General features: G+C 38.7%; 1 protein-coding gene across 8 annotated transcripts in view; it reads left to right on the top strand.

Annotated features, from left to right (window-relative positions):
• RALGAPA2 (Ral GTPase activating protein catalytic subunit alpha 2) overlaps positions 1–26300 on the top strand; it is a 322181-nt gene that overhangs the window by 142497 nt on the left and 153384 nt on the right. For all 8 annotated transcript variants that reach the window (XM_042931750.1, XM_042931748.1, XM_042931749.1 and 5 more), the window contains 3 exons: positions 4183–4376; positions 5233–5331; positions 5570–5725. In XM_042931750.1, the coding sequence (XP_042787684.1) occupies positions 4183–4376; positions 5233–5331; positions 5570–5725 (449 nt within the window). The remainder of the gene's footprint in view (positions 1–4182; positions 4377–5232; positions 5332–5569; positions 5726–26300) is intronic.

Genomic DNA, 26300 nt, shown 5'->3' with positions numbered 1-26300 from the left:
TCTCTCTCTCAAAAGAAAAAAAAGAAAATTATTGATCTATGTGTTCTATTCAAAAAATTAGGAAAAAATGGCAGAATAGTATATAGAAGTTAATAAAAATGAACTAAGAAAGTTAAGAGAATGCACATATATACTAGAAAGCAGTGAAGATGATCAAAAACAACTCTTCAAAAGCATTAATAAAATAGACAAGTAGGCAGGATTAATTGAGGAAAAAATAATGAGGGTAAAAAGGAACAGAACTACAAAAACAATGTAAGCTTTAAAAAATAATACAGTAGGTTAATTTGAATAGATTTATAAAAATAAAGGACAATTCCCAGTTTTACTGAAGCTTCAAATAAAAGAGAAGCTATCTTTTCCTGTTGCAGCGATTAGAAAGAAAGCTCCCAAAATTGTTATTTAGCTTGTGACACCTTGACAGTAAAACCAGACAAAATGAGTATTGAAAAAGGAAAATTAGAGTCTGTCTCAGTTAAAAGCATATAAATGAAAATCCTGTGGGGTACCTGGGTGGCTCAGTTGGTTAAGCATTTGACTCTTGGTTTTGGCTCAGGTCATGATCTCACAGCTTCATGAGTTTGAGCTCCAAGTCAGGCTCTGTACTGGCAGCATGGAGCTTGCCTGGGATTTCTCTCTCTCTCTCTCTCTCTCTCTCTCTCTCTCTCTCTCTCTCTCCCCTTCTCTGCCCCTCCCCCACTTGCACTGTTTCTCTCAAAATAAACAAACTTAAATTTTTGTAAACAAAAATCCTAAAAAAAGCATTAGCAAATGAAATCCAAGAATATTAGGAAAAGATCATACATACATCAGAGCTAAGAGAAGTTCACTTCAGAAATGCAAAAGCAAATAATAACAATGATGCAAAAGAAAGGTCTATCATGAGAAAGACAGCAGACAAATCCCAACTGAAAAACATTCTACTAAATACCTGATCAGTTCTCCTCAAAACAGTTAAGGTCATCAAAAACAAGGACATGGCCAAGAGAAGGTGAAAGAAACATGACAATTAAATGTAATGTGATATCCTGCATGGAATCTTGGAACATAAAAATTAATAAAAGACATTAGGTTAAAAACCAAAGAGGTCTAAATAAAGTATGGACTTGATATAATAATGTTTCAATATTGGTCTATTAATTATAGTAGGTGTACCATACTTACATAAGGTATGAGCAATGGGGGATGTCAAATTAGACATTTGTTTAATTTAGATATAAATCCACAAGGACAGGGACGGCAGGAAAAAAGGCAGTAGTAACCAACTTTTAAAAGTTGTAACAGATGACACATGGCCAAGGCATCAGCAGACCTGAGGGCACTGAATCCTGTGTTGGTACTGGGGAGAGACACGAAGCAAGCTGACTGAAGTTATTGTAGATTTCCTAAAAGGGTTAAAAAATTGTCCATATGAGGTAGCTATAGAAGTAGGAGGAAATGGTGGGGCTAAAAACAGGCAGACTGTTTGGAAGTCTATTTAAGAAGTAGTTAGAACTTCATCCCAGAAGAGGAAGCAAATAAATTGGGAGGTTTCTGGCTTGGAGTCACCAATAAACAGCTAAGTATAGAGGTGCTGTCTTGAAAACAAAGGAACTAAGGAATAATTTGCATACTCTCTGAGCAGTAGAGAGTCTTTTTCCTAGAATTTGGGTTCTAGGAATAAAAGCCCCAAAGAAAACGTAGGTCTGAGGTTTTCTGAGAACATGGTGAAACTCTCCAAAGATAATGCCTGTGCACTATGCTTCCATTCAGCTTTTTGTGGACCATTCTTAAATATGAGCAGATAGCCAAGGATCCCCAACCATTTGAAAAAGGTATCTAATATGAAAACACAAGACAAATATAAGAATATGGGATGAAGTAGGGGCGCCTGGATGGCTCCTTCGGTTGAACGTCCGACTTTGGCTCAGGTCATGATCTCACAGTTCATTAGCTCAAGCCCCGCATCAGGCTCTGTGGTGACAGCTCAGAGCCTGGAGCCTGCATTGGATTCTGTGTCTCCCTCTCTCTCTCTCTCCCTCTCTCTCTCTGCCCCTCCCCTGCTCATGCTCTGTCTCTCTCAAAAATGAATAAACTTAAAAAAAATTATTAGAAAAAAAGAATATGGGATGAAGTAGAATGGAGCAGATCTTAAAAGGAGTCTGAAAAAAGTCTATTTAACCCATCCCCCCCAAACAGGTTAAGAGTACACTTATCTTAATGAACACTGAGTAATGTATAGAATTCTTGAAATCATTATATTGTACACTTAAAACATATTAATATAACACTATAAATATTTTTTACCTTAGAGTTTAAAAAAAAGCTGGGAAGAAATAAAATTTTAAAAAGCTATTAATATCTTCATGAGGTAAGAATATACTGTATCCATGAAAGAAGGACCAAGAGTATAAAAATAGACTGAAAACAAGAAAGATCTTTTGGATATTGAAAATATGAACAGAGGGGCGCCTGGGTGGCTCAGTTGGTTGAGCATCTGACTCTTGATTTCGGCCCAGGTCATGATCTGAGAGTCATGGGATCAAGCCCCATGTGAGGCTCCGTGCTGATAATGGAGCCTGCTTAAGATTTTCCCTCTCTCTCCTTCTACCCCTCTCCCCTGCTCATGCTCTAAATTAAAAATAAAATAAAATAGAAATATGGCAGCAGAAATAAATTCAAATCAGTGGAAGTCAATACAATACCTGGATATTGTAGTCAAAAGGACCTAATGAATTGGCAAACACAGTGGCTGAAAATAGACGAGGTGACACCAGGAGGCTTCAGAACACTAGGTACAAAGAGGATACAAATTTTGCCAACTTAATAATTTTCCATAAAATAATTTCAAGCCTCAAAATACTGCTTGCTGACTTTAAAATCACAAAGGAGTGGCACCTGGGTGGCTCAGTCAGTTGGGCAACCAACTTCAGCTCAGGTCATGATCTCATGGTCTGTGGGTTTGGGCCCCACATTGGGCTCTGTGCTGACAGCTCAGAACTTGGAGCCTGCTTCAGATTCTGTGTCTCCCTCTCTCTCTGCCCCTCCCCTCTTGCTCCCTCTCTCTCTCTAAAATAAATAAACATTAAAAAAATTTAATAACAAAGGAAAGTAAAAGAAATTGAAGCAAAGCATTTCCATCACAGAATTCTATACCCAACCAAACTATGGACTACAAGTCAGGGAACAAACACTTAGAGATCTATAGGGACATGCCCTTTCTCAAGCACCACTAGGAGATATGGCCCACTAAAAGGAAGAAATAAGCAAAGAAATACTGTCTGCCATTTTGTGATTCTGGTCTTACAAAATAGACTATAAACATACATTCACACAAACACTTATACACAAATGTTTATGGTAGCTTTATTATAATCATTGAAAACAGGAGGAAACTATCCAAATATCCTTCAGTAGGTGAATGGATGAACAAACTATGGTATATTCATAAAATGGAAGATTAACCTGCAATAAGAAGCCCCCAAATGGATGAATCTCACATGCATTAAGCTAGGTGATGGCATCCACACCGCTACCTACACCACCCACTCACACCATTATCATACTGTAGGATTTATATGACATTCTAGAAAGGGCAAAACTCTAGGAAAAGAAAACAGCAGTACTTGTGAGGGGCAAAGAATAAGGGGAGGGGACTCACTATAAAAGGGAACTTTTGGAGTGATGAGGCTGTTCCGTATCTTAATTTTCATGGCAGTTTTTGGTGACAGTTACATGGTTGTATACACTCCTTAAAACTCCTTGAGTCTAAAAAGGGTAAAATTTATTGTAAACAAATTATACCCCAATAAGCCTGAGTTAATAACAGCCACTACAAATATCACCCCAGCATTGAGGCTGTCCCTTGCCACCTACTTTTCATGGCCCTGTTCCCTACCAATCCTGCTCAGGGTTCTCCTCCTTCCCCTCCTCTGCTGTATAAAACCTTTCACAGGATCTCCAGGAACTTTTTTCTCATCTCTAGGTTGTTTCCCTTTTAGTTTGAAGAATGAAAAGTCATTTGACCTTTCTTTACTGATTCTGCTTTTCCATCCTTTGGAATCATCAGCCATTGCACACTTTTAATCTTTAATTATTTTACCCTGAATACATAAATTGTCAAGCATCAGTGATTTGCACTGAAGAGAAAGGGCTGTAATGATGAAATCAAGATTGTGTTTACAGACATGTTTTCCTCCATAGATAGCAGTGAGTGCCTTGCAGATGACTGCAGTATAATTGCTGGAGGGAACCTTACCGGTTGGCACCCAGACTCTGCCGCTGTGTTATGGCGAAGAGTCCTGGGAATCCTCGGGGATGTGAATAATATCCAGTCCCCCAAGATTCATGCCAAAGTTTTTGGCCATCTCTATGAACTCTGGTACAAGCTAGCAAAGGTACGTCCTGCCACATTCCCTTTTGTTCTAAGAGGGGAAAATTGACTTATCATTTATCATTGATTTAACATCAAAATCCTGTTGGCAGTCAACTACTGAATGTAATCTGGAACATATATTCGGTGTTTAGACAAAGTTGTTTGATTGTCACAGAATAAATAATAAATAACTTGTAGTTTGGTCATTTCATAAATGCAGAAGAGCTATTTCATTTAATGCATATGTATGTAGAATATTACTGTAAGATATTAAGGGGTAGGGTATTGAGTAGTTTTTGTTATTTTCTTGATAAAAGTGATACCAGTTTTATTGTACAAGATTTAAAAAATGTAGAAAAGTATGAATAAGAAAATTTACATCACCATTCCACAGAGATAACCAGTATAAATATATAGTTTTATTTCTGTGGATAAACATATTTTTTACAAAAGTAGAATCTTAGAGTACATACAGTTTTCATTCTGGGTTTTGATTATAATCTATGCTTTCCCCAGGTTATTAAGTTTTTTGGATTTTGTTCTTGTTTTTAGAAAATGTGATTCATATTTATACAGTATAACTTATTAGGCCATTCCTTATCATTTGGAGTTGAAGATGTTTTGAGGCATTAACACTCAAGGGAAAACAAAGCCCTAGTTTTGTATTAAATCTAAAACCATGTACAGTAAGTGAGACACATAATTTAAAATGGCAGTAGATCTCATGATAGAAGAAAAACTTGTACATATTGTAGGTTTTCGCTCAACATGTAGAAATTTAATGAGAAGTAGCTATTTGGCCATGGAACACAATATTGAAATATCATTGCGATAAACTATGTGTGGCCTTTCCTAAAATTCTCCTCTTTGTGAATTAGATACGGGATAATCTGGCAATAAGCCTGGATAACCAGTCTTCTCCGTCTCCACCGGTGCTGATCCCACCACTCAGAATGTTTGCATCATGGCTATTTAAGGCAAGTGGATATGTGTTTATTCCTTTATTGCAATTTCCTCTTCCTTTCTGAAATTGAGTTTAAAAAATGTAATTGGCCAAGACTGCACGTTTTGAAGACAAGCTGAATCTTACTAAAGCCACTAACTGCATCCTTCGTCTTCATAAACAACTCTTATGGAATACTGAGAAGTAAATGAAATGTCAAAATGCTCTGCATCTGGAGCTGATTAAATCTTTAAACCTCATCTCCTTGGCAGGCGACGACATTGCCAAACGAATATAAGGAAGGCAAACTGCAAGCCTACAGACTGATCTGCGCCATGATGACCAGACGCCAGGACGTTCTGCCAAACAGGGACTTCCTAGTGCATTTTTACCTTGTGATGCACCTGGGATTAACCAGCGAGGATCAGGTATTCTGTGACTCCCTTATCACGGTAGCCCACCAAGTGGAAAGTGCATCTCGCTATTTGCAGGTTAAATTAGGGTTCATGAAAAGACATCAAACATGTTGAAATTTTCAGTAGTTTCAGCTCTTCTACACAACAACCACATTGGTCTTTCAAAAACGTAAATCAGATTCTGTCACATTCCTGCTTCTCTCCACTGACTTTGCATTACGCCAACCAAATTTGAACTTTATTTTGTGGCTTACATAGTGCTTTATGATTTAGCTTCAGCTTATGTTGTCAAATTCAAAAATGCTGTTTCAGCCACTTTTTGTTGGGGTTCTGCATTAGATATTATTTGAACAAAATCATTGTGATCATTTAAAAATGTTTGAAAACTATTATTTTAGTAGTTAGGATATTTTTGTAAAAGACCTCATGCGTAAATTAGGGGTCCTGACATTTCTTGATGAGGAGTCATTCTCATTTCTCCCAAAGGAATATGATTGGTGGGTTAAGTTGAAACAGAAAGGTCAGAGGAGTCAGTAGTGACAGCCCCTTCTGGTAGATCCTGGATGTGCAGGGTAGGAAGGATATGGCTAGTCCCACGCCTCCCTACCCTTGCCCATGGGCAGAGAGCAAGGAGGGGAGCAGGGACACCCAGAGTCCTGGTTCTCTGCCTGAATGTCAAGCAAGGGAGTGATATGACTGGTTTGTACTTCACAGAGATTATTCTGGACTCCTTCCAAGGATTATTCTGGAATCCGAATGGATTTGAAAATGTAACAGTGGTAGTGTAGAGTGGGAGGTTGGGCCTGGAGACAGATTAATTAGGAAGTAGTCAAACGAATATAGAATTTAAAAATGATGAGCAGTAAGATGATGGCACTGGGAGCAGGATACTGGAAGAGGAGAGATTTAAGCAATTTCAAAGCATTGAATGTTATCACTAGGTCTTCTTGAGCAATAAGAGGTATAGAGAATGTTTCAGCACTTACCCTTGAAATTGTAGCTACTCATCACTGAACTTGAATCACTCGTGAGCTATAAGCAGTCATCCTTTGTGTTTCTGTTTTATTCTTTGAAAGTATAATACGGACACACAGACCTTGATGATAAACTTAGGGTATGTGTTAAGAGGTCAGTCTCCTGAGTAGCCAGTTTTCCATTGTTGCTTCAGAACGCGTTTCTTGAAGCTTCTCGACCCTTTAGCCCTATTTAAAACTCTCGCAATATATCCCTGATAACACCCTGGAGCTTTCATCATTGAGCTTTTATCTGAAGCAGTAACTGTACTGGCCTACTGGGTTGTCTTTGTCGTATCTGCCCGTTCCAACAATGCATGGAGGATATCCCTATATGATAGGCTGGACTTGTACCCACGGTCTCATTGATTTCCTAAATAAACGCAGAAATAGAGGTGCGAAAGTAGAGCCGTTTGTGTCCTGTGCTCAGATATCTGTAGCCATCATTGCAGATGGAAGCGTCTTTCACAGAATGACGTAGCTTCAGGTGGGTGGAAGATTGAGGTGTATAAATAGGGAAGAGAATTAACTCTCACGGATCATGACGAGATCCCTCAGTGACAGAAGAGACAAAAGCTTAGTTAACAACACAGTACTGTAAAGCAATATTTTGCTAAGATTTTGCAGGGAGAAAAATTTACTTGGAAATAACAATCAACTGTAGAATTTTCTCAATTAATAAAAACAAATTAGAAGTCAGCAGCCAACACTGGGGTATTCCTGGAATGAGTTTTCTAGAAAGTAACATAAATGTATGTAAATTTAGGATCATCTTTCTATTTTAGTCTATCAGAGTGGAAATGAAACGATCAAGTGAGAAGAAATAAGACTTTGAGAACCCAAAATATTATTTAAAAAATATGATTTTACAGGGTAGAAAAGGGAGTTTTCATATTTTATACTTAAAATCATTTTCCCATTTTAATATATGTCATGTTTTCAGTTGAGTTTGATTTTTTTGTGGTTCATTGTAAAATACATAAGTCTTAAATGTTGGTCTGTTACTAAAAGTGATCCCAACATCCAGACTTGTAAGACAAAACAGGGATATCATAAATCTCTTTTATAATCAGCCTATTGTCTAGCCATTAGAGGCTTGAATTTTTATGTGTGCTTAATAGAAGTGGCTGTATCCTGCAACCTTAACAATTATTAGTATATATTTGAGAAGCCCTGACTGTCTGCCAAAAGAATTACTTACTGTAAGTAAACCTTGTTTCTTTTCCAGAAGAAAATTGCACAGAAAACCTTCTAATGAAAGAAACTTTTCTCATTTAAGTAAGAAATGTCTCTGATAATTAGTTTAACTTTTGGTCCACATGCCTAAATGGATCATGGTGGTTGTCCCAGAACTTATATGTTCTTCTGGAAACACATATTACATTAATTATAAAAAAACAAGAAAGCACTTACTGTAGAGAATACAGTTAAATTCAGTTTTTTAATCCATGAACTGTGCACCTGTGACTAGTACCATTTCCTTCTTATGAGAGTTCTCAAAAAGTCACTAGCCCGGTGCTAAAAGACTTTGTTCCTGCAGAGAGAACCTTATAAAAATCTTCCTTATTTCTTAGTAAGGTAAGTAATAGCAAATAATTTAAAATGTTCTAACATTTATTAGTTTTATCTTAGAAAAAAATCCAAGGTGAATTTCCTCCTTTCACCTCTGGGTGGCACACTTGCCTGCATAACTCACTGTGTAGCTCACCCTCCACCACTGGCCTTTGAAATGGCCCCAAGGCCCATGGCCCTGGGAGCATGATTGTGTGGCATAGTCATTTTACAAATGCTTCCCTAAATATGAGAGTATCAAAATTATGTCAGCAATGACTAAAAAAGTGTTGAAGTGGAAATAAGCTCTAAGATATTAAAAATCTTTTATTTCCAGACCTATGGGTCCTTATAGTAATTGAAAACTTTTTTTTTAATTAAAGAAACCTATTTGTGGGGCACCTGGGTGGCTCAGTCAGTTAAGCATCTGACTTCAGCTCAGGTCATGATCTCACAGTTCATGAGTTTGAGCCCCATATCAGTCTCTGTGCTGACATCCCAGAGCTTGGAACTTGCTTCAGATTCTATGTCTCCCCCTCTCTCTGCCCTTTCCCTGCTCACACTCTGTCTCTCTCTGTCTCTCAACAATAAATATATGTTAAAAAAATTTTTTAAAAACCTATTTGTAAAATAGATGTCTCACAGACTGTGTTCTATGATACAATCGTATAAAACCATGGTTACATTTAATATGGTGGCCAATTCATTATGAAAACAAATATAGTCATTTCTGTATTTAAAATATTAATAGTAATACATTTTGAACAGCCAAATGCATCACATTCCAAACCAACGTTTTTGTTTGGACCAGTTTTAGCTAGTCTATTAACTTAATAATTTAATAGCTAAAACAGTGACCTTATCAAGTAGTATTTTCCCAAGTTCATGTGTAGTCTGAGTTTATTAGTTTATTAGTATGATTGAAAAATCATATAGTTTTATTAGTATGATTGAAAAAATGCTTTGAAATAGCTGTACTTTTCCTCCATTCTGAATTAAAAAAAATTGATCCTGTTACTGGTTTAGAAAGAAAATAATTTGGATTGTAAGGACTTTCAAAATAACTATACATCATGAATAAAATTTGGGGTGACTTGTGGGACTGATTGCCTAGCCTTCCTGTGAAGGGTCTTCCACTTGGCTTCCTTCTGCCCAGCTCCTTTGTATCTGGTTGGCTGGTGAGGGTAGAGGGTCTTTATTTCCCCGACTCCCACCGTGCCAGACTCTGTGCTGGCACCTGCGTGATGTTTTCCCACTGGTTTGTCTCTGCAATTCAGTTAGATAAATATCATAACACACTGTTTAAATAACAAAGGTTCAAAAAATATCAAGAACTTTTGCCCAATGCCACACACTAAAAAGGCTGTTAGAATTCACAGGAAAGGCGTGGTTTATTCCACAGGGTATGTCTTCCCCATTGATTCACAGCTAACGGGCCTGTCAGACAGTTGTTTGTTCTGTTCCTTCCTCCTTCTGTCTTGTTCTACCTGGGCTCCAGCCTTGGTCCCCCCCACCTCAGACTCCTCCTGACTAGAGCGCCCTCCCACTTCCAACCCGAGATAGGTTTCCACAGCTGCCTCCCCAGCTCCTCACCATCTTTCAACTGCTCTTCTAAAGCTGTTCCTCGTTGTTCTTAGTTTTTCCTAAAGCCTCAGCAGCTTTTTCACCTCAGTCTTCCCCAAAATATTTGGACATGAAAAGAGCTATGATTTAGATTTATTAAAAACAGTTCCTATTAATTTCATCGTTATTTAAAACATATGGAAAGATCAATATGTGTAAAATGGAAAGGGACAGTTGAGGAAAGGAATTTTATTTTCATGTTTCTAAGAACATATATCAAAGACTGGAACGTTTTCTTTGCTTAAAATAAGCAAACTATTTTTTAACAATGACTTACAGATTTAATGTCTTAATGTAATTTGTTACACATCAAAGTTAAATTCTCTTTTAAGTGCAAAGCCTACATTAATGTAAAATTATTGCAAATTTGCATATAGAAATTTTGGGAAATATAGGCTTTGTCATTTCCATCTATAATTTTGTATTATCCTACTTTGTAATGCACAAAAAAGCATGGGGCCTGAGGTGGAAAAATGTGTATTTTTCAGCCCTGAGGTAACCATCTAGTGACAAATTTGAATTGTAACAGGATAAAGTCATGATTTAGTGTAATATAGTATGATATAGTGTAATAGTTAAGAGCATGGGCTTCAAGACAACCTGTCTGAGCTCCAGCCTTGGCTAAACCTTATCATTTGACTTCACTATGCCTTTCTCCCCTTATATGTAAAATGCAGGTAATTGTGGTGCTTACCATAAGGGTTATTTGAAGACTTTGTGGAGCTAAAATATATAAAGTACTCAATTCAGAGCCTGGACAAAACAGCCCTCAGTAAACATGAGCCCTTGTAATGACACTGAAGAGTATGAGGAGAAGAACATACTCTGTTATCGTAAAATGTTAATATTTTTCTTTCCCTGTGTATTTTCTCACTTTTGAACATACTCGTTTGACTAAAAGATATAATTAGGCATTGTGGAATTTCAGAACAGATGGAGAAATACCCTCTCCCCTTGCTGTGGGTCAGACCTAAGTAAAATGTTAATTTAACCCTCTTGGGATTCAGAATCATCGGCCACTGGTTCACTTTCTACCCACTCCTCACCCTGCCTAGTGTGCCATCTGTATGATGGGAACTAAAAAGCTGAACTCTGCATGTCCCCAGCTCCTGTGGCTGGGTTGACACCCACTATGGTCCTGTCCAACAGGGGCACCTACATGGTGGTTCGGGAAAGTACGCATAGGGAGTGGTGAGCGGCAGCTGTCACAGGGGTTCTGCTCAGGCACCTGTGTCATGGCAGCAAGGGCAGACAGTAGCTCTCCTGGAACCGCTCTGTGGTATAGCTGGACGTTTCTGCTCACCACCTTGTTCCTGGACATGAAGCGTTCATGCTGGGTTCCCTGGCACTTCTAGAAACTCTGTAAGCCATCCAGTGCCCTGATATAAATACCCTTTGTCCTCATCTCAGCCGAGTGGATTCTGTTGTCTGCAAGTAAAAACGTGGCTCAGGCAGGGAGCGCTCTGTATGCTACCATGCTGGGTGCTGGTGATACGTGATCAAAACTGTTCATGTTTCAGTCGCTAAATGCACTTGCAGCATTTCTTTTTGCCCTCCCTTAATTTTAGCCATTTGTTTTGTAGCCAAGAATATTTCACTTGTTTCAGGAACCTTTTGCTTTTATTTAACTTTATGTTTTACTGAACCTTTTGCCATACCAAAAAACATAATTTTAAACATCGTATATGGAGTAATGTTCTTAGAAGTCAAAATAGCTCCTGATTTTCTTAACGGATGTAACAACCTCCTCTCCTGAGGTATATGATGGAATAATATAATAATAAACAGTCGTTTGTAAAAAGATCCCAAGGGGTCCCTCAATGAGCATAAGACTCAGCAGTGAGCTATGAAAGCAAGGTGCAGGGGTGATACTTGTAAATTGGCCATACCTGACTCTTTTAATAACCCCAGACAGCCTGTATCATGCAGTGATATGTAATAATTGCATCACCTTTTCTCAGACAAAGAGTTATTCTTTGCTGAGAAGTTAGACTTATAACTAGAACCGTGTGTTGGATACACATACATTTATAAATATATTTAAAGCTAAACATAAATGAGTGTTCAATTTCAGGAAAAGTGCAGAATTAAGATGGCAAATTAGGAACCTTGTTTATCTCATATCCAAGGAAGTAATTCTAATAAACCTTTAAGGCACTTATTCTCTACAGCAAGTGATTCTTACCAAGGTTTAAATTCTTGATATTTGGAGTCAGTGCTACCAAGATAAACTGCATATTTATAAATTTAAAGGTCTAACTGATGTTTAGAGGATTAAATGGTAACCTTGGTGTATATCAGAGGAGGAACTCTAGAAGGCTAACTTAAAAGTTTCATTTGAAAACAATGTTTTAAAACTATAGGGTGTACAGTGAGTAGAAACAGGACTAATCCCAGACCTTATTCCTAAGGTTTTTAAGAACAGGGAAATGTATCTTCTAAGACATAATGATATAAGATAGCTTCAAAATATATTCAACATTTGACTTTTATGGATGACAGACCACATATTGGGAGATGACAGACCTGCGAGATAGACTCAGCATTATCTCCCACTGGCCATGGGGCCCTTGCCTGAGCACACGAGACCAATGAATGAGTTGGACTAGAGGACCTCTCAGGCCCTCTCCTATTGAGCATTCTTGGATCCTCTGATCTATTTTTAGGCATTTTGTTATTAGGGTCACATTGTTTTTTCCTGAAGATAGCAAAAGGTTCGATAATCTTTACATGTTGAGTATTTTTTCTCACCATTGTAACTACCTAGTCAGGTTCTAAGGGTGTAGACAGCGGTCTGATACACGTAAGTGAGTAGGTACAGGATCATTCAGCTTGTGCAAGAGCCAAATAAGTGGTACACACATTATAAGAATTGAACTGGGTTGAATACCCTTGTAGCCGAATTGGTTCGAAAGCAGCTCACAGAGGAGGTGGAATCGTTTTGAGCAGACTTTTCAGGGATGGATAGGATTTAAACTGTAGGATGAGAAGCAGGATGGAATTTCGCATGTCTGAGGTACAGACCTTCTCAAGCCATGTTCAAGGAACAGTGACCATAGTGGTTTGTGTGTAGTGCCAGACATGTGCTTGGAAATAATATATGGACATAAATCTAGGCAGCCCTGTAGGGAACCTTGATTCAGCATCATTTTCATCCCATAGGTATGGGGAGCCATTGAATGTTTTGAAGCACAAAACTCAACATTGCCAAAAAAGCATTTTAAGAAGCCTAAACCACAGTGGTTACGTGGGATGGATTATAGTCAGGAAGGAGTGATGGCAACAAACACAGAAAGGGAATTGCTGTCGTAGCCAAAGGCAAGGTAATGAGGGCCTCACAAGGACTAAGAAACAGATGGCGTTTGTGTGAATAAACTTTATTTATATGTGCATATATATGTAATGTGTATACTTCTGTGTGTGTGTGTGTGTGTGTGTGTGTGTGTGTGTGTGAGAGAGAGAGAGAGAGAGAGAGAGAGAAAGTATTTCAGACAGGTTGGATATAGTGCTGAGAGACAAGTGCCTGAGAAGATAGAGCCTGCTGGCACTATTCCCATTATATCTCAAAGCAAAAATTAATCCAGAAAGGCAAGAAGATGAATTGAGAAAAAGTGGGGGCAAGGTAGGATGGGACCCCTCTCTTTGTCATGGGCACTGCAGCACGAGGTCAGGTGAAACAGGTGTATGGAGAATACACTGAGGTAGGTGTTAGGAAATAGAAATGTGTTGGAAAGATTTCCAGGCACATTTCCTCTCCTCTTAAGAGAACATATCATATCATCTATTGGAATTTGAACAGTGATGTCCGAACTACAAATTTATTTATGCTTATTAACCTAGATTTTCTAAAGGTCTCTATTACCTTACGTTTTTGTTAGCTAATTTTGTTACTATTTGTTTTTGAAAGCACTTTGACACTTAAAAAAAGCTTTTATTTTTCTAAAAATAGTATTTATGAGTTTGAATTTACTTTTTTTTAATTAATGGGATTTTATTGAATAGAAGAGTTTACTACAGGAATAAATAAACTAAAACTGTAAGTTTGACTTAGTTTTGATGGAAGAATAATGTTTACAAGGATAGGTGATATATGTGAACCGTCTCCTGACATGTATTAATAAGTTAATAATAATTCTTATTATGTGCTTATTGTACAAATTCAGAGTAATAAAATGTAGACTCGATCACATAGTTAGTGTTATACCACCAAGTAACATCCACTCGTTCCTGCGTGTTTCCCATACGGTTTCATGAGAATGTATAAGCCATAGATTAGTCAAGTTTTACCAAAGAAAATTTTATTATAACTTTGCTTAGCTATCACTGACATGGAGACTTAAGACAGATGACTGAACCAAAATAATAAACGGAGCATTTTGTTCTTTTCTTTCACAGCTGTAAAACCAGTAATTATTTTCATTAAGCTGTAGACTGAGCTCACTTACCCCTCATACGCCGCAGTTAAGGAAAGTAGAAATATGTAGAAGGTAACAGATGGGAGAGGCTTCAGTTAGGAGGTCTAACACATGTGCAGTGAGCCTGCTTCACAGCTTTAAAAAGTGTAAGACGATAGCAGCAGAGGCTGACCTGGAGAGGGAGAGGTTTACCTGAGGCCAGAGACTTGAGTTTTCTTTGATTTCCCTTTTTGGAGTTAAAGGTATAAAGACTTTCTTTCAAATAAATGCTATCAGTGAAGAATATGAATTATGATTTTAAATACGAGTTTAGCCATATGTGTTTAATAAGCACATGTTACACAAAATAAAGTGTAAAAATGCAATATAATAGCAACTCAGTGTATGTGGAAAATTGAAAGATTTTGTTCTTACTAAACTGTTACCATATGGTAAAGCATATAAGCTGACCTACATCCTTCAGTAGAAAAAATTGTTCTCTTGTGCCCTGAGGTCTCTTTTTGGAAGGAAACCCTACTGTGGCCTCTAACAAGGCCCAAGTCACCAGAATCTCCTTTAAGTAGACTCACTGGAGTGCATCTTGTCTTTTCCCAGATGCAATAGACACTCAATAAATATGTTGATTGATTGAAACTAGAAACAAAAGGAAGACTTCCTTAAATCCATGTGGCATCATGGGGAAGATTGGATGACCAAAATAGCTGAGCTGAACCGTTCTGGTTGAGACTTTGGCCCCAACGATCAATTAATTGCAGGGCTGACGTGAACTTTCTGTAGTGGTGATGCAGCCATCATTCATTACCCTAGAACAATGATTCTTGGGACCAGGGGTGGTGGTGGTGGCTGCTCCGTCCCGTCTAGGGACACAGAGCAATGTCTGGAGATACTTTGGTTGTCACAAGACGGGAAGGGGATGCACTGGTATCTAGCAGGTGGAAGCCAGAGATGTCGTTAAACATTCTACAATGTACAGGACCACAATAAAGAATTTACGGTTCAGTGTCAATAGTGCTGTGCTGGGGGAACCCTGCCCTACAGTAGTACCTGTGCTGATGACACCAGACTAGAAGAGCCAGCCTATTATGTAAATTAAATGACAAAACCCAGCAATCAAACAAGAATGAAAGACTAGCTGTCTCAACTTAACCAGGGAAATTAAACCCTACAAAAATTTAACCAGGGAGATTAAAGAGAGGCGAATGTTTTAGGTGGAACATTATGAAAATTGCCAGTAGTGGACTGTTTTTCAAAAGTGGGGTTCGATTTCATAGGGTTCAATTTATTTTTAAAAAAGAAAAACAATTTAAGAACTCAAGCATGGAGCCATCACATTAATTCAGAGTTACCAGGACAAATGCCTGAGGTGCATTTGGTCCGGAAGCCCAGTGTGAATGAGTGGTGTGGTCTGAAGTCACAGAGCCTGAAGCACTGCAAGTGTGAGTGGAGGCAGGGAGGCAGGGAGGAGTTGGGATGGCTGTGCTCCCCTGTGCACGCTGCCAAGTGACTGAGAGGAGGAAGGATGGCGAGAGAACAGCTTGCGTGGTGAGGAGTTGCCTTCTTTCAAATGTCTGGAGCCCTGCCTGCGGGGAGAGGGAGGTCAGGCTGTCTTACTTCCAGAGTAGGGACTGATGGTAGACTCCAGCTCACCACCAGAGGCCCTTTCTAACCAGGTGTCCTGTTCGGACCTGGCATGTGATTGGGGGTTTATAAGCTTCTCAGGCTCTGTCTCATCCAAGGCCAGCTGTTTGGGCCACCTCCTGGCAACCTGGGGAAAAGAGCTTGAGCCCTGGCCTTGCCTCCTCGAGTCAGTGAGCACATAGCCTCTTCTGGCTTGAGCTGCTTCATCTGGGAAATGGGGTTGTAATGGCTCTCTTTGGAGCTCTGGAAAGGTGAGGACACTTATGCCTTCAGTAGGTGCTAGTACGGTCACTACAGAAGGGATTCTCTTGTTGTTTGGAAAATCACTTGTTGACCTGCAAGAGCTTCTTTTCCCATTTAGAATTCCATTAAGATTTTAAGAAATTCACATTTTTCTTCAGGCAGAGAACTGAGACAGAGAGGTGGCTTCTAGAGGCATTACAAATACCAAATTGTACTTAGGTCTTAACTCCCATGTGTAAAGGATCGATTTTTGAATATAAGAGATTTTAAATCATGACTGTGGTTTATAATCCATGAAGGATAGGTTTGGATACAAGGAAATAATGTCCCAAAAAGCCTTCTAAATTGCAAGTTTTGTTTCTGTGAGAAAGTGCTCTCCTTGTGGGGAATAATCTCTTTGTGTCTGTTAATTCCTTTTTAATACATAACAATAAGTGGGAGTGTGGTAATTGCAGATTGTTCAGCTATTAATGCTATTTACAGGAACACATTTTAGAGAGAACATTGTTTTCTGAAGAAACAATAAACAATGGCTTGTCTTTTGTTCTCCCATGGAAAAATATTCTTTGGTAGGTATTTTTGGGCTAGAGAAATTTTAGAAGAGAATCTTTTCGTAGTAAGACATTAAATAAATTACCTGCCTTCCCCCACCCCCCTACTAGAGTCTCACATTGAATGTGTGCAGCATGGTCCTTTTGTTAAGACCCAGGCCGTTTGTGTCACCTATTTGCTTCCCTCCTCTGGATCCCCATGGAGTGCTAGGCTGTCCCCCTGCAGGAGCACTATGCACTTGGTCTGCCCTCAGTCTCAGCTTCGCAGAGCTGTCCTCTACCCCTGAGGGGTCATTGCTGGAAGGCAGGGGCTATGCTTTATTCCATCTCATTCCCCTCACAGCAGCTGATGTGGTACCTGCAACTGAGTTAGTTAGCACTCAAGAATTTTGTCAATTTACTGTGAAATGTTCTTGAGATTATCAAAACGATATGGGTTTCATTTCGGACTCCCTTTTTAATGAGTGGGTATTAAATCTGTTCCAAGTTTTATTTTTCAGCTGATCCTAGAAAAATTAATATTTTAATAAGACCATAATTTAAAAGGCCCACTATAATTTAATACAAACACCGATGTATACGGCTTCAGAATTTACAAAATCCTTTCTGGTCTGTCTCTGTTGCATTGTGAGAGCACCGTGGGGCAGGTTGTGTTTTCACTACCATTTACAGGTGTTGAAATTGCTGCCCAGGAGACAAACTACCTGCCCAAGATCAGAGAGCAAAGTAGTTGTACCTTTTAGGAGTTTTCTATCCAAATCCCTCCTCTTCCTTTTTCCTCATTCTTCCCAACATCTGCCTAAAAGCGACTTTGTTTAAAGAAAGTGCTTTCGGGATACCTGGGTGGCTCAGTCAGTTAAGCATCCAACTTTAGCTCAGGTCATGATTTCATGTTTCGTGAGTTCGAACCCCATATCATGCTCTCTGCTGTCAGCACAGAGCCCACTTCAGATCCTCTGTCCTCTTTCTCTCTACCCCTGCCCTGCTTTCTTTCTCTCTCTCTCTCTCTCTCTCTCTCTCTCTCTCTCTCTCTCATTCTCTCTTTCTCTTTCAAGCATAAATAAACATTAAAAAAAGAAAGTACTTCTGAAGCCCCCCCCCCAAGTGAATTTCATTATGTGTAAATCAAAAACCAAAATGTTAAACAGATATTCCTAGAATTCGAAGCACCGAGCCATTTGTCAACCCATTAGAGGTATTGAAATTATTCTAGATGGTCTAATTCCTTTCCTTTACCTCTTTCCTTCCTGCTGTGCTGGGATTCAAGTGCACTGGGCTCTCCCTCATGAACAAACCGGCCAGGGGCTGTCTCAGGTTTGCTGAAACTACTGCTTTGTTAATGCTTCTATCCCGTGGTTTCCTCAGAAGTGGGTGGACAGCTAGCTCCCTTGGGGAATTTTCTCTCAGATTTAAGCCATTCTTGAGAGCTCATTGTCCAAACACATTAAATTGCAAAAAAGAAGAAGAACACGTTATATGTCTGTTGCCCAAGATGAGATGAAACTAAAACGTTACCTGTTGGGACTGCTCTACATGTTATGTCCAGTCCTCCAACACATTGGTGCAGTAGGTTTGTAGACCCCCAGAATTGAATGACCAGCACATTGCCCATATTTCTCTTCCTTTCTTTTTTCTTTTTTTTTTTTTAATATAGAGCACAAAATGTGGAAAGCTTCGATTTTGCTCCCACGTGTAGGTGGAGTAATTTTACTTACAAGGAAGCAAACTAGAGAGTGTGCATTTTGTGTTATCCTACAATGAAAAGAATGGATAATAATCATATTCCAAAACTTATTTCCTTTCCAGTATGAGAACACACCAGAAGACACCGAATAGCTTTTCCTTTTTAACTTGTTCCTGGTCATGGGCTAGGAGAGAATGGAGAACTCCATGCCACCAGGCAGGCTCACCTTCATCCACACTTGAGAGCCAGGCTTCCCAATTTCAGCAAAGGAGAAGGAAATACTTTTAAATTCACTAGACACTCATGTTTAACAGCATCAAAAGCTCTAAGGCTTTTAGCAGAGTTGAGACTTCAAGTAAATGAACACAGAAGTCACAAATTATGTGGGAAAAATAGGGATCCTGGTTTCTTGTTGGAATCCTGGGAGATTTCTTTGTGTTTTTTCCATAGAATCCTTCTAACAGTGCGTATGCTTCACTTCCATGGGTGCATGCACAGACCCATGCAATTTCTATCCAGGGGTTTCCTAAGAATATTTTGATGGGAGACTCATTTCTCTTTAGAGCATAGCATTTTATACCCAGTTCCCTCATTTGATAATATTTCTCTGAGAATGATCTGTGTATATTTTGGAGGCACATTTTTTAAAAAGTTTATTTATTTTGAGAGAGAGAGAGAATCCCAAGCAGGCCTCACACTATCAGTGTGGAGCCCAGTATGGGCCTTGAACCCATGAACGGTGAGATCATGACCTGAGCCAAAATCAAGAGCCAGATACTCAACCGCCTGAGCCACCCAGGTGTCCCTTGGAAGCACATGTTTAAGCCAGAGCATTTAATGACTTCACTTGAAAGTATAACTCTAAAAAGTATTAACTGCATTTATAAATGATTATTAGGCAAAGTGAATGAGATGAAAGAATAATTTGTGTTTCAGAGCTAAATAATGGCCTCAGGATGATGCTCTGGGTCTACATATGAGGCCCGTTATTCACGGATGTCAAATGGTGCTTCACTGACCCTGCATTAACATTTTCTCTTCCTAAAGAAGAGGAGCGTGCTTGGGTTTGTGTCTAGACCTTGGGGGCAATTTCTGATCTTCATCGATCTCCTACTCCATCTCTGTAAGTGAAAGAATTGAATGATGATCTCTTAGATCTTTCTTCTCTAGGTTTTCACAGTTCCAGAGGAACACAAGAAATATCCTTGTTACCCAAATTCAGTAGAGAGATGTTTTCCCTACTGAATTTTCCATACTTTATGCTAAGGGAGTGCAAGTGTACAATCTGGATTCTAGCATGAGAGTGACATGAGTATTCTTCTTGACACCATTGGCAGTGTTGACTGAGACTTCACTGCACCTTGCAGCCATGGCATTAGGCTATACCTGAACATATTAATAAGCCTGTGGTTTCATCTAAACCACATTTCTTTTGTATATTCTAAGAATATATTTCCAGCTGATGCATTCCTGAGACAGGATGTACAGTATACCTGGGGAGAGTATGGCTGCCTGTTCCTGTGGTACCTATATTAATTATAGGAGTGCATGTTTTACTCATTGCAGTAATTCCTACCTTAATGATATTACTTGCACAATTATGCTCTATAAGCACACTTCTAACTATCCTGTTATCTGTGATGTCAGTTACTTTTTGCTTCTGCTTCTGCTCCAGAACCTTGTAAAAGCTGAGGAGGAGTGGGGTGGAGGAGCCAGTGGAGAGACTTGAGCTGGCTGCCTCAGAAAAAGCAGATTTGAACATCCTCCTATCCCACCCCATCCACCCCACTCCCGGGCCCTTATAAATTCTTGGGATGTACAAACACCTCTCTGCGTCAACTTGGCCCCCAGGTTTTGTCTCATTTCAGAGTGCTGCATCTATTTGCTCTGAGTGCACCTCATACACACGGGAGTCAGATGCAGCTATGACACTTTTGCTGTCATTACTCACCAGCAGACCTCATTTGCTGAAGTCCCATGTCAGGAGTTAATAACTGCTCTGAGCATCTGCATCAATCTCATTAAACCAGCCTGTTGTACAAACTGTAATGTTGGAGATTTGAGGCTTATCAGGGTCACAACTAAGACAGTCATTACATAGTCAGGCTGTGGTGTCTTCAAGGCATGATTGGTACAGCTGGTAAGTCACTTCTGTCTACAACCCTCCAGCAGTTTTTTTCACCTTATGGAATAATGAATGTGTTGAATTTCCTGGTGGGGTTGCCGTCTCCCTGTTAGTCTCCCCAGTGAGCTGTGAAATGCCCATTATAGGAAGCATACATTGAAAGCAGCTCCCCCCATCCATGGGCTGCAAGAAGGGTGTTGTGTTGGTCAGAGTAAAAGGGGCTTTATGTTCTGTTCATATTGCTGAGGACTTAGGGCTGAGAGAACAACTCAGTTCATATGACAGAGGGTGAGTTCTTACTCAGTGCATCTGATCTCCAAGCACCCTGAACATCCTTGCTCTAATTTGCTAATCCCCAAAAATATTTTGAGAAAAGGCTACTTGAGGTGTGGATACCACATCACAGGCTCTGGGTTTCTTCCCACCCCGGAAACAACAGGTCTTTCCATTTTAGACTTCCACAATTTCCCAAGATCAGGAAGGATGTCCATTCACAGTGCTTCTATTCAGTGGTGTACTGGAGATTACAGCCAGAGCATTCGGGTAGGAAAATGAGATAAAAAGAATCCAGTCTTGAAAGCAAGTAGGAAAGCTATCTATATTCACAGGCAATATAAGCTTGTATATAAAAACCCCAAGGAATTGCAACATTCACAAAAATCCCCTATTAGAATAAATTCATTAATTCAGCAAGATTACAGGATCTATATAGAAAATTAACTATGTTTCTATGCACCACAGTGGACAGTTTGAAAATGAAATTAAGAAGACAGTTTCATTAATAGCATCAAATGAATATTTGAACAAAATATTTAGGAATAAATATAACCTAGGAAATGAAAGAGATACACTGAAAACCAAAAAACATTGCTATAAGAAATTAAAGAAGACCAAAATAAGTCAAAAAATGATCCGTGTTCCTGGATTGGAATGCTTAATATTGCTAAGATGACAATACTCCCCAAATTCATCTGCAAATTCAATGGGATCCTTATCGAAATTCCAATTTTTACAGAAATGGAAAAAGCTGATCCTAAAATTCTTAGGCAATTGCAAGGAACCTTGGATAGACAAGACAATCTTGAAAAAGAACAAAGCCAGAGGACTGAGTTCGCTATTCAAAACTCACTGCAGGGGCACCTGGGTGGCTCAGTTGGTTGAGCATCTGACTTTGCCTCAGGTCATACTCTCACTCATGACTTGAGGGTTTGAGCCCCACATCAGGCTCTATGCTGACAGCTCAGAGCCTACGCCCTGCTTCCGATTCTGTGTCTCCCTCTCTCTATTCCCCTCCCCTGTTCATGCTCTGTCTCTCTCTCAAAAATGAAGATGAAAAAAGTTTAAAAAAAAAAACTCGCTGCAAAGCTACAGTAATCAAAATGGTGCTGGTGCTGGTAAAAGGTTGGATATATAGATAATGGAATAGAACTAAAAGTCCAGAAATAAACCTTTATATCTCTGGTCATCTGATTTCCAACAAGGGTGCCAAGACAGCTTAGTGGGAAAACAGTAGTCTCTTCAACAAGCAGTGCTGGGACATCTGAATATCCACATGCAAAAGTCTGCAGTTGGATTCCTGCCTCAGACCATATATAGACATTAATTCAAAATGGACCAAAGACCTAAATATAAGAGCTAAAACTATAGAAGTCCTAGATATGACACCAAAAGTACAAGCAACAAAAGAAAAAATGTAAAAATTGTACTTCATCAAAATTAAAAATTTTTGCACAACAAAGTTTACCATCAAGCAAGTGAAAGACAACCCACAGAATGGTAGAATATATTTGCAAATCATATATTTGATTAAGGGTCTAATGCCCAGAATACATAAAAAAGTTTTATAACTAAATAGCCAAAAGACAAACAGCCTCATTTAAAAGTGGGTGAAAGACTTAGACATTTCTCCAAAGAAGATATCATAATGGCCAACAAAGCATGTGAAAAGATGTGAAAAGACTAAAAGATTAGTCACTAGGGAAATGGAAATCAAAGCTACATTGAGATGCCACTTCACACTCTCTAGAGTAGTTATAATAATTTTTAAAAAACACAAAAAAGTAGCATGTTGGCGAGCAAGTGGAGAAATTGGAACCTTCATATATTACTGGTAAGAATGCGAAATGGTGGGGCGCCTGGATGGCTCAATCAGTTGAGTGTCCAACTTCTGCTCAGATCATGATCTTATGGTTCATGAGTTCGAGCTCCACACCAGGCTGTCTGCTGTCATCTCAGAACCTGCTTCAGATCCTCTCTCTCCCTCTCTCTCTGCCCCTACCCAACTCTCAATCTCTCTCTCTCTCTCTCTCTCTCTCTCTCTCTCTCTCTCTCTCTGTCTCTCTCAAAAATAAACAAAAGAGTATGAAAGGGTGAAGCTGCTGTGGAAAACAGTTTGTTCCTCAAAAGTTAAACATAGGATTACCTTATGAACCAGCAATTCCATTCCTAGGTATATACGCCAAAGTATTGACAGTAACTATTCAAACAAAAACTGGGTCACAGATTTTCATAGCAGCACAATCACCAAAAGGTGGAAACAACCTGAATATCCATTAACCGATGATTGGATAAACAAAATGTAGTATATCAACACAGCGGAATACTATTTAGCCACAAAAAGAAATAAAGTATTGCTACATGTTGCAATATGTATGAACTTAAAACACCTGCCCAAATAAGAGAAGCCAGGTTAAAAAAAAACAAACAAACAAAAAACAAACAAAAACAAAAAAATGTCATGTGGTGTATGTGTCCGTATCCTGAAATGTCCAGGATGGGCACATCTGTAGAGACAGAAAAGCAGATTAGAGGTTGCCTATAGGCAGGAATGGTGAAGGATTGCTTATGGGTAGACAGTTTCATTTTGAAGATGTTCTCAAATTAGATAGTGGTGATAGTGCACAATTTTATGAAAATGCCAAAAACTACTAAAATATACACTTTAAAGGGTGATTTTTTAGTACATGTAAATTATATCTCAATAAAGCTCTCCCTGGTGGTCTAGTGGTTAGGATTCAGCACTCTCAATAAAGCTCTTACAGACAACAAAGTGAAAAAGAAGCAGTTAAGACAATCTGGTGACATACCAACTTTAGTATAAAATAAAATTCATATAGTGTTTCTTAAACTCAGTCAGCCAACCAATCGCTCTTTTTTTCCTGAAGCAGACAGTCCTGATGAGTTTAAAGGCTAGCAAAATTCTTCCTCACAGATGCAGAATTAATTGCAAGCAGTCATAAAAAAAACATTCAAGACTCTCTCCTTAGGGCTGAGGGTTGCAGCAACTTTTTCTGCCCTCTGCCTGATGTTCTGTCACTCCTGAAATCCTGATGTCATACAAATAGTCAGAGCCACTCAAGTGGCCATCAGAAATTCATTTCACATTTCTCACTCCCTTTTTCCTTTGTACACTGCTGTCAGGGAAACTGTGTCTTCTCCATAGTATATTTCATGGTGAGAAGTACTAGGTGACTTTGTTTCTCCAGCTACAGAACCCAATTACTCTGTTCTGTCATATTTCTCCTGGCCTTCATAATGTAGTTACACCCAGAGAGGTCACATTTTTCCAACACTTACACAAGTCTCTGCTTCTTCTCCAAACAGATCACACCATACTCGGCCCTTTTAAACAGATAATATATAGCACATACTACCTATTCCTTGACTCAGATCTTGAAAGTAATCTTTAGCTTTGTCCTGCTATGTGTTTAGTGTCAGTGACTTCTCTGGAAGCTCAGTGCTTAAGACATGATCTGCCATGCTTCTTTTAAAGGCCGTAATCATAAAGGCTTTATTTTTATCAACAAAAATCCTACCTGAACCAATGTAGACTATGAAGAAGCCAGGTAGCAGCTTGAGGTATGTAAAGAGTGTCTTCTGCACAGAGCTGAAGGAGCAAAGTCCTACTAGCAGAAGCAAGTGGCCCAGGCCTTGAGACTTTGAAGGTTCTGTTCTTCTGGTAACTAATTTTTTTTTTTTTTTTTTTCTGGTCACTCAGCATTTCTGAGCTTTGCTAATAGAGAGATAATTGATACTTTCAAATATGTTCTTGAGGTACTGCAGGATTGTGGCTGCCTTTTTGATTGTTAAAGTTTATATTCAGGGTTAGTGTTAAAAGTACCCTTTTACATTCAAATATTTTGATAATTAGTAATTACACTTGGGTGTGGAATGAGTTGAACCTTTTCATTAACCAGATTAATGAGATAACCAGATCTGAACATTCTCCCTTTTACCAAACAAAAGAGCTCCCTCTAGAATTTTCTAGATAAAAGGCAGGTACATTCCCTGAAAAATGGTGGTTATTTATTACGCAGCATTTTATTTTTCTTAAAGTAAAAAATTAAAGAAGCAGTTCAGTGATTCTGTATACATGAGTTTTATTTCTTAGCAGCTCTGTTTGGCTTCCTGGAAGGTCTGAGTGACTTTAGGTGGCATAACCGGACCCGTCTGCCCCTGAGGAGCAGGCGCGAGTCCGCTAAGGAAAGGCAGGGAGACAGATGGTCGGCTATTGTGTTACAACCATCATCTGCTGGGCCATGAGCAAATATTAAGTGAATAATATATATGTAATTGGTGTGAAAGTACAGTTGCAACATTTCTAATTCCGTTTGAACGATGGCTACTTCTTGAACATTTCTGTTTCATAGAACACTATATTGAAATGTTTTTGTTTACAGGGTTAATCCATTTTAAACTGCTTTAAAGTGAACATTTTCCCCCATTTTTGACACCACTGTGCAATATTTTGAATTGAAATGGCCTGTAATGGCCCTTTTTTTTTATTTTCCATAACAACATGAGCACTAAATTATAGCTGTGCAATTATGTAAACAATGGAAATGCTTCCAGAATGAATCCTTCCTTTTAAATTTTCATTTTGTGTAATTGTTGGAAGGTTTGGAGCCATAATAAACAAAATTATTTTACACATTTATCGTTCTAAAGGTCAATTATAAGAGAACTAAAGAAACAACACTATGCAAAATGAATAAACCAATTTCTGTTGCCATCACCATATGTTTTTCTTATCACTTATGGTTTTTCCAGTTACTGTGTACATAGCATTCAATTAAAGCGATTCATTTACCAGGCTGAATGCGGTTTGTGTTTATAGAACGGTGCTTTGGAGGAGAGGAAACAACACGCCTCTATTTGAATTACCTGATTTTTTGTAAGATCAGTGATAAGAGACAGATGTTCTCACCAGTTACTTTCTCATAAGCTGGAATCTTTTGATAAGCTGCAAATTCACAATTATCATCTTACAGTGCAGCTTTCACACTCACTGTGTAGCATGCGTGTGGACTTTTAACCAGAAACAGGAGAAAAATACTAGTTTGGTGGTCTTTTTACTATATGGCAGCATGTTGCAGAATGAATTTTATTTCCTTTGAAAAAAACATGTGAAAGAACTTTGTGCTTCACACTTGTCAGTTCTCAAAAATACGCCTAATTCCTGTTTTAGAGTCCATTTTTCATTGGACTTATTGTTTAGCTTATTGTTTTTAGTCTATTTAGTGTATGGAAAAAGAAACTAATTTTTGCTACCAGAGTCACTTGTTTCAGGCAAATTCTAGAACTCCTTAGAAAAATGGAAGCTAGAAAATCTAAAAATACCATTTTCCTGTTTTGATTTTATTATTTGCCTTAGAAATTATATACGTTATAATGGCTATAATGCTTTGCTAGGAATGTTATTTGAGAGCACTAATGTCTAGAGGTTTTTAATATCTGGGATAATG

Source organism: Panthera leo, chromosome A3, assembly GCF_018350215.1.
Source record: "Panthera leo isolate Ple1 chromosome A3, P.leo_Ple1_pat1.1, whole genome shotgun sequence".
Classification (NCBI taxonomy): Eukaryota; Metazoa; Chordata; class Mammalia; order Carnivora; family Felidae; genus Panthera; species Panthera leo.
Note: the sequence above shows the minus strand (reverse complement) of the source record. Positions and strands in the feature narration are given on the sequence as shown.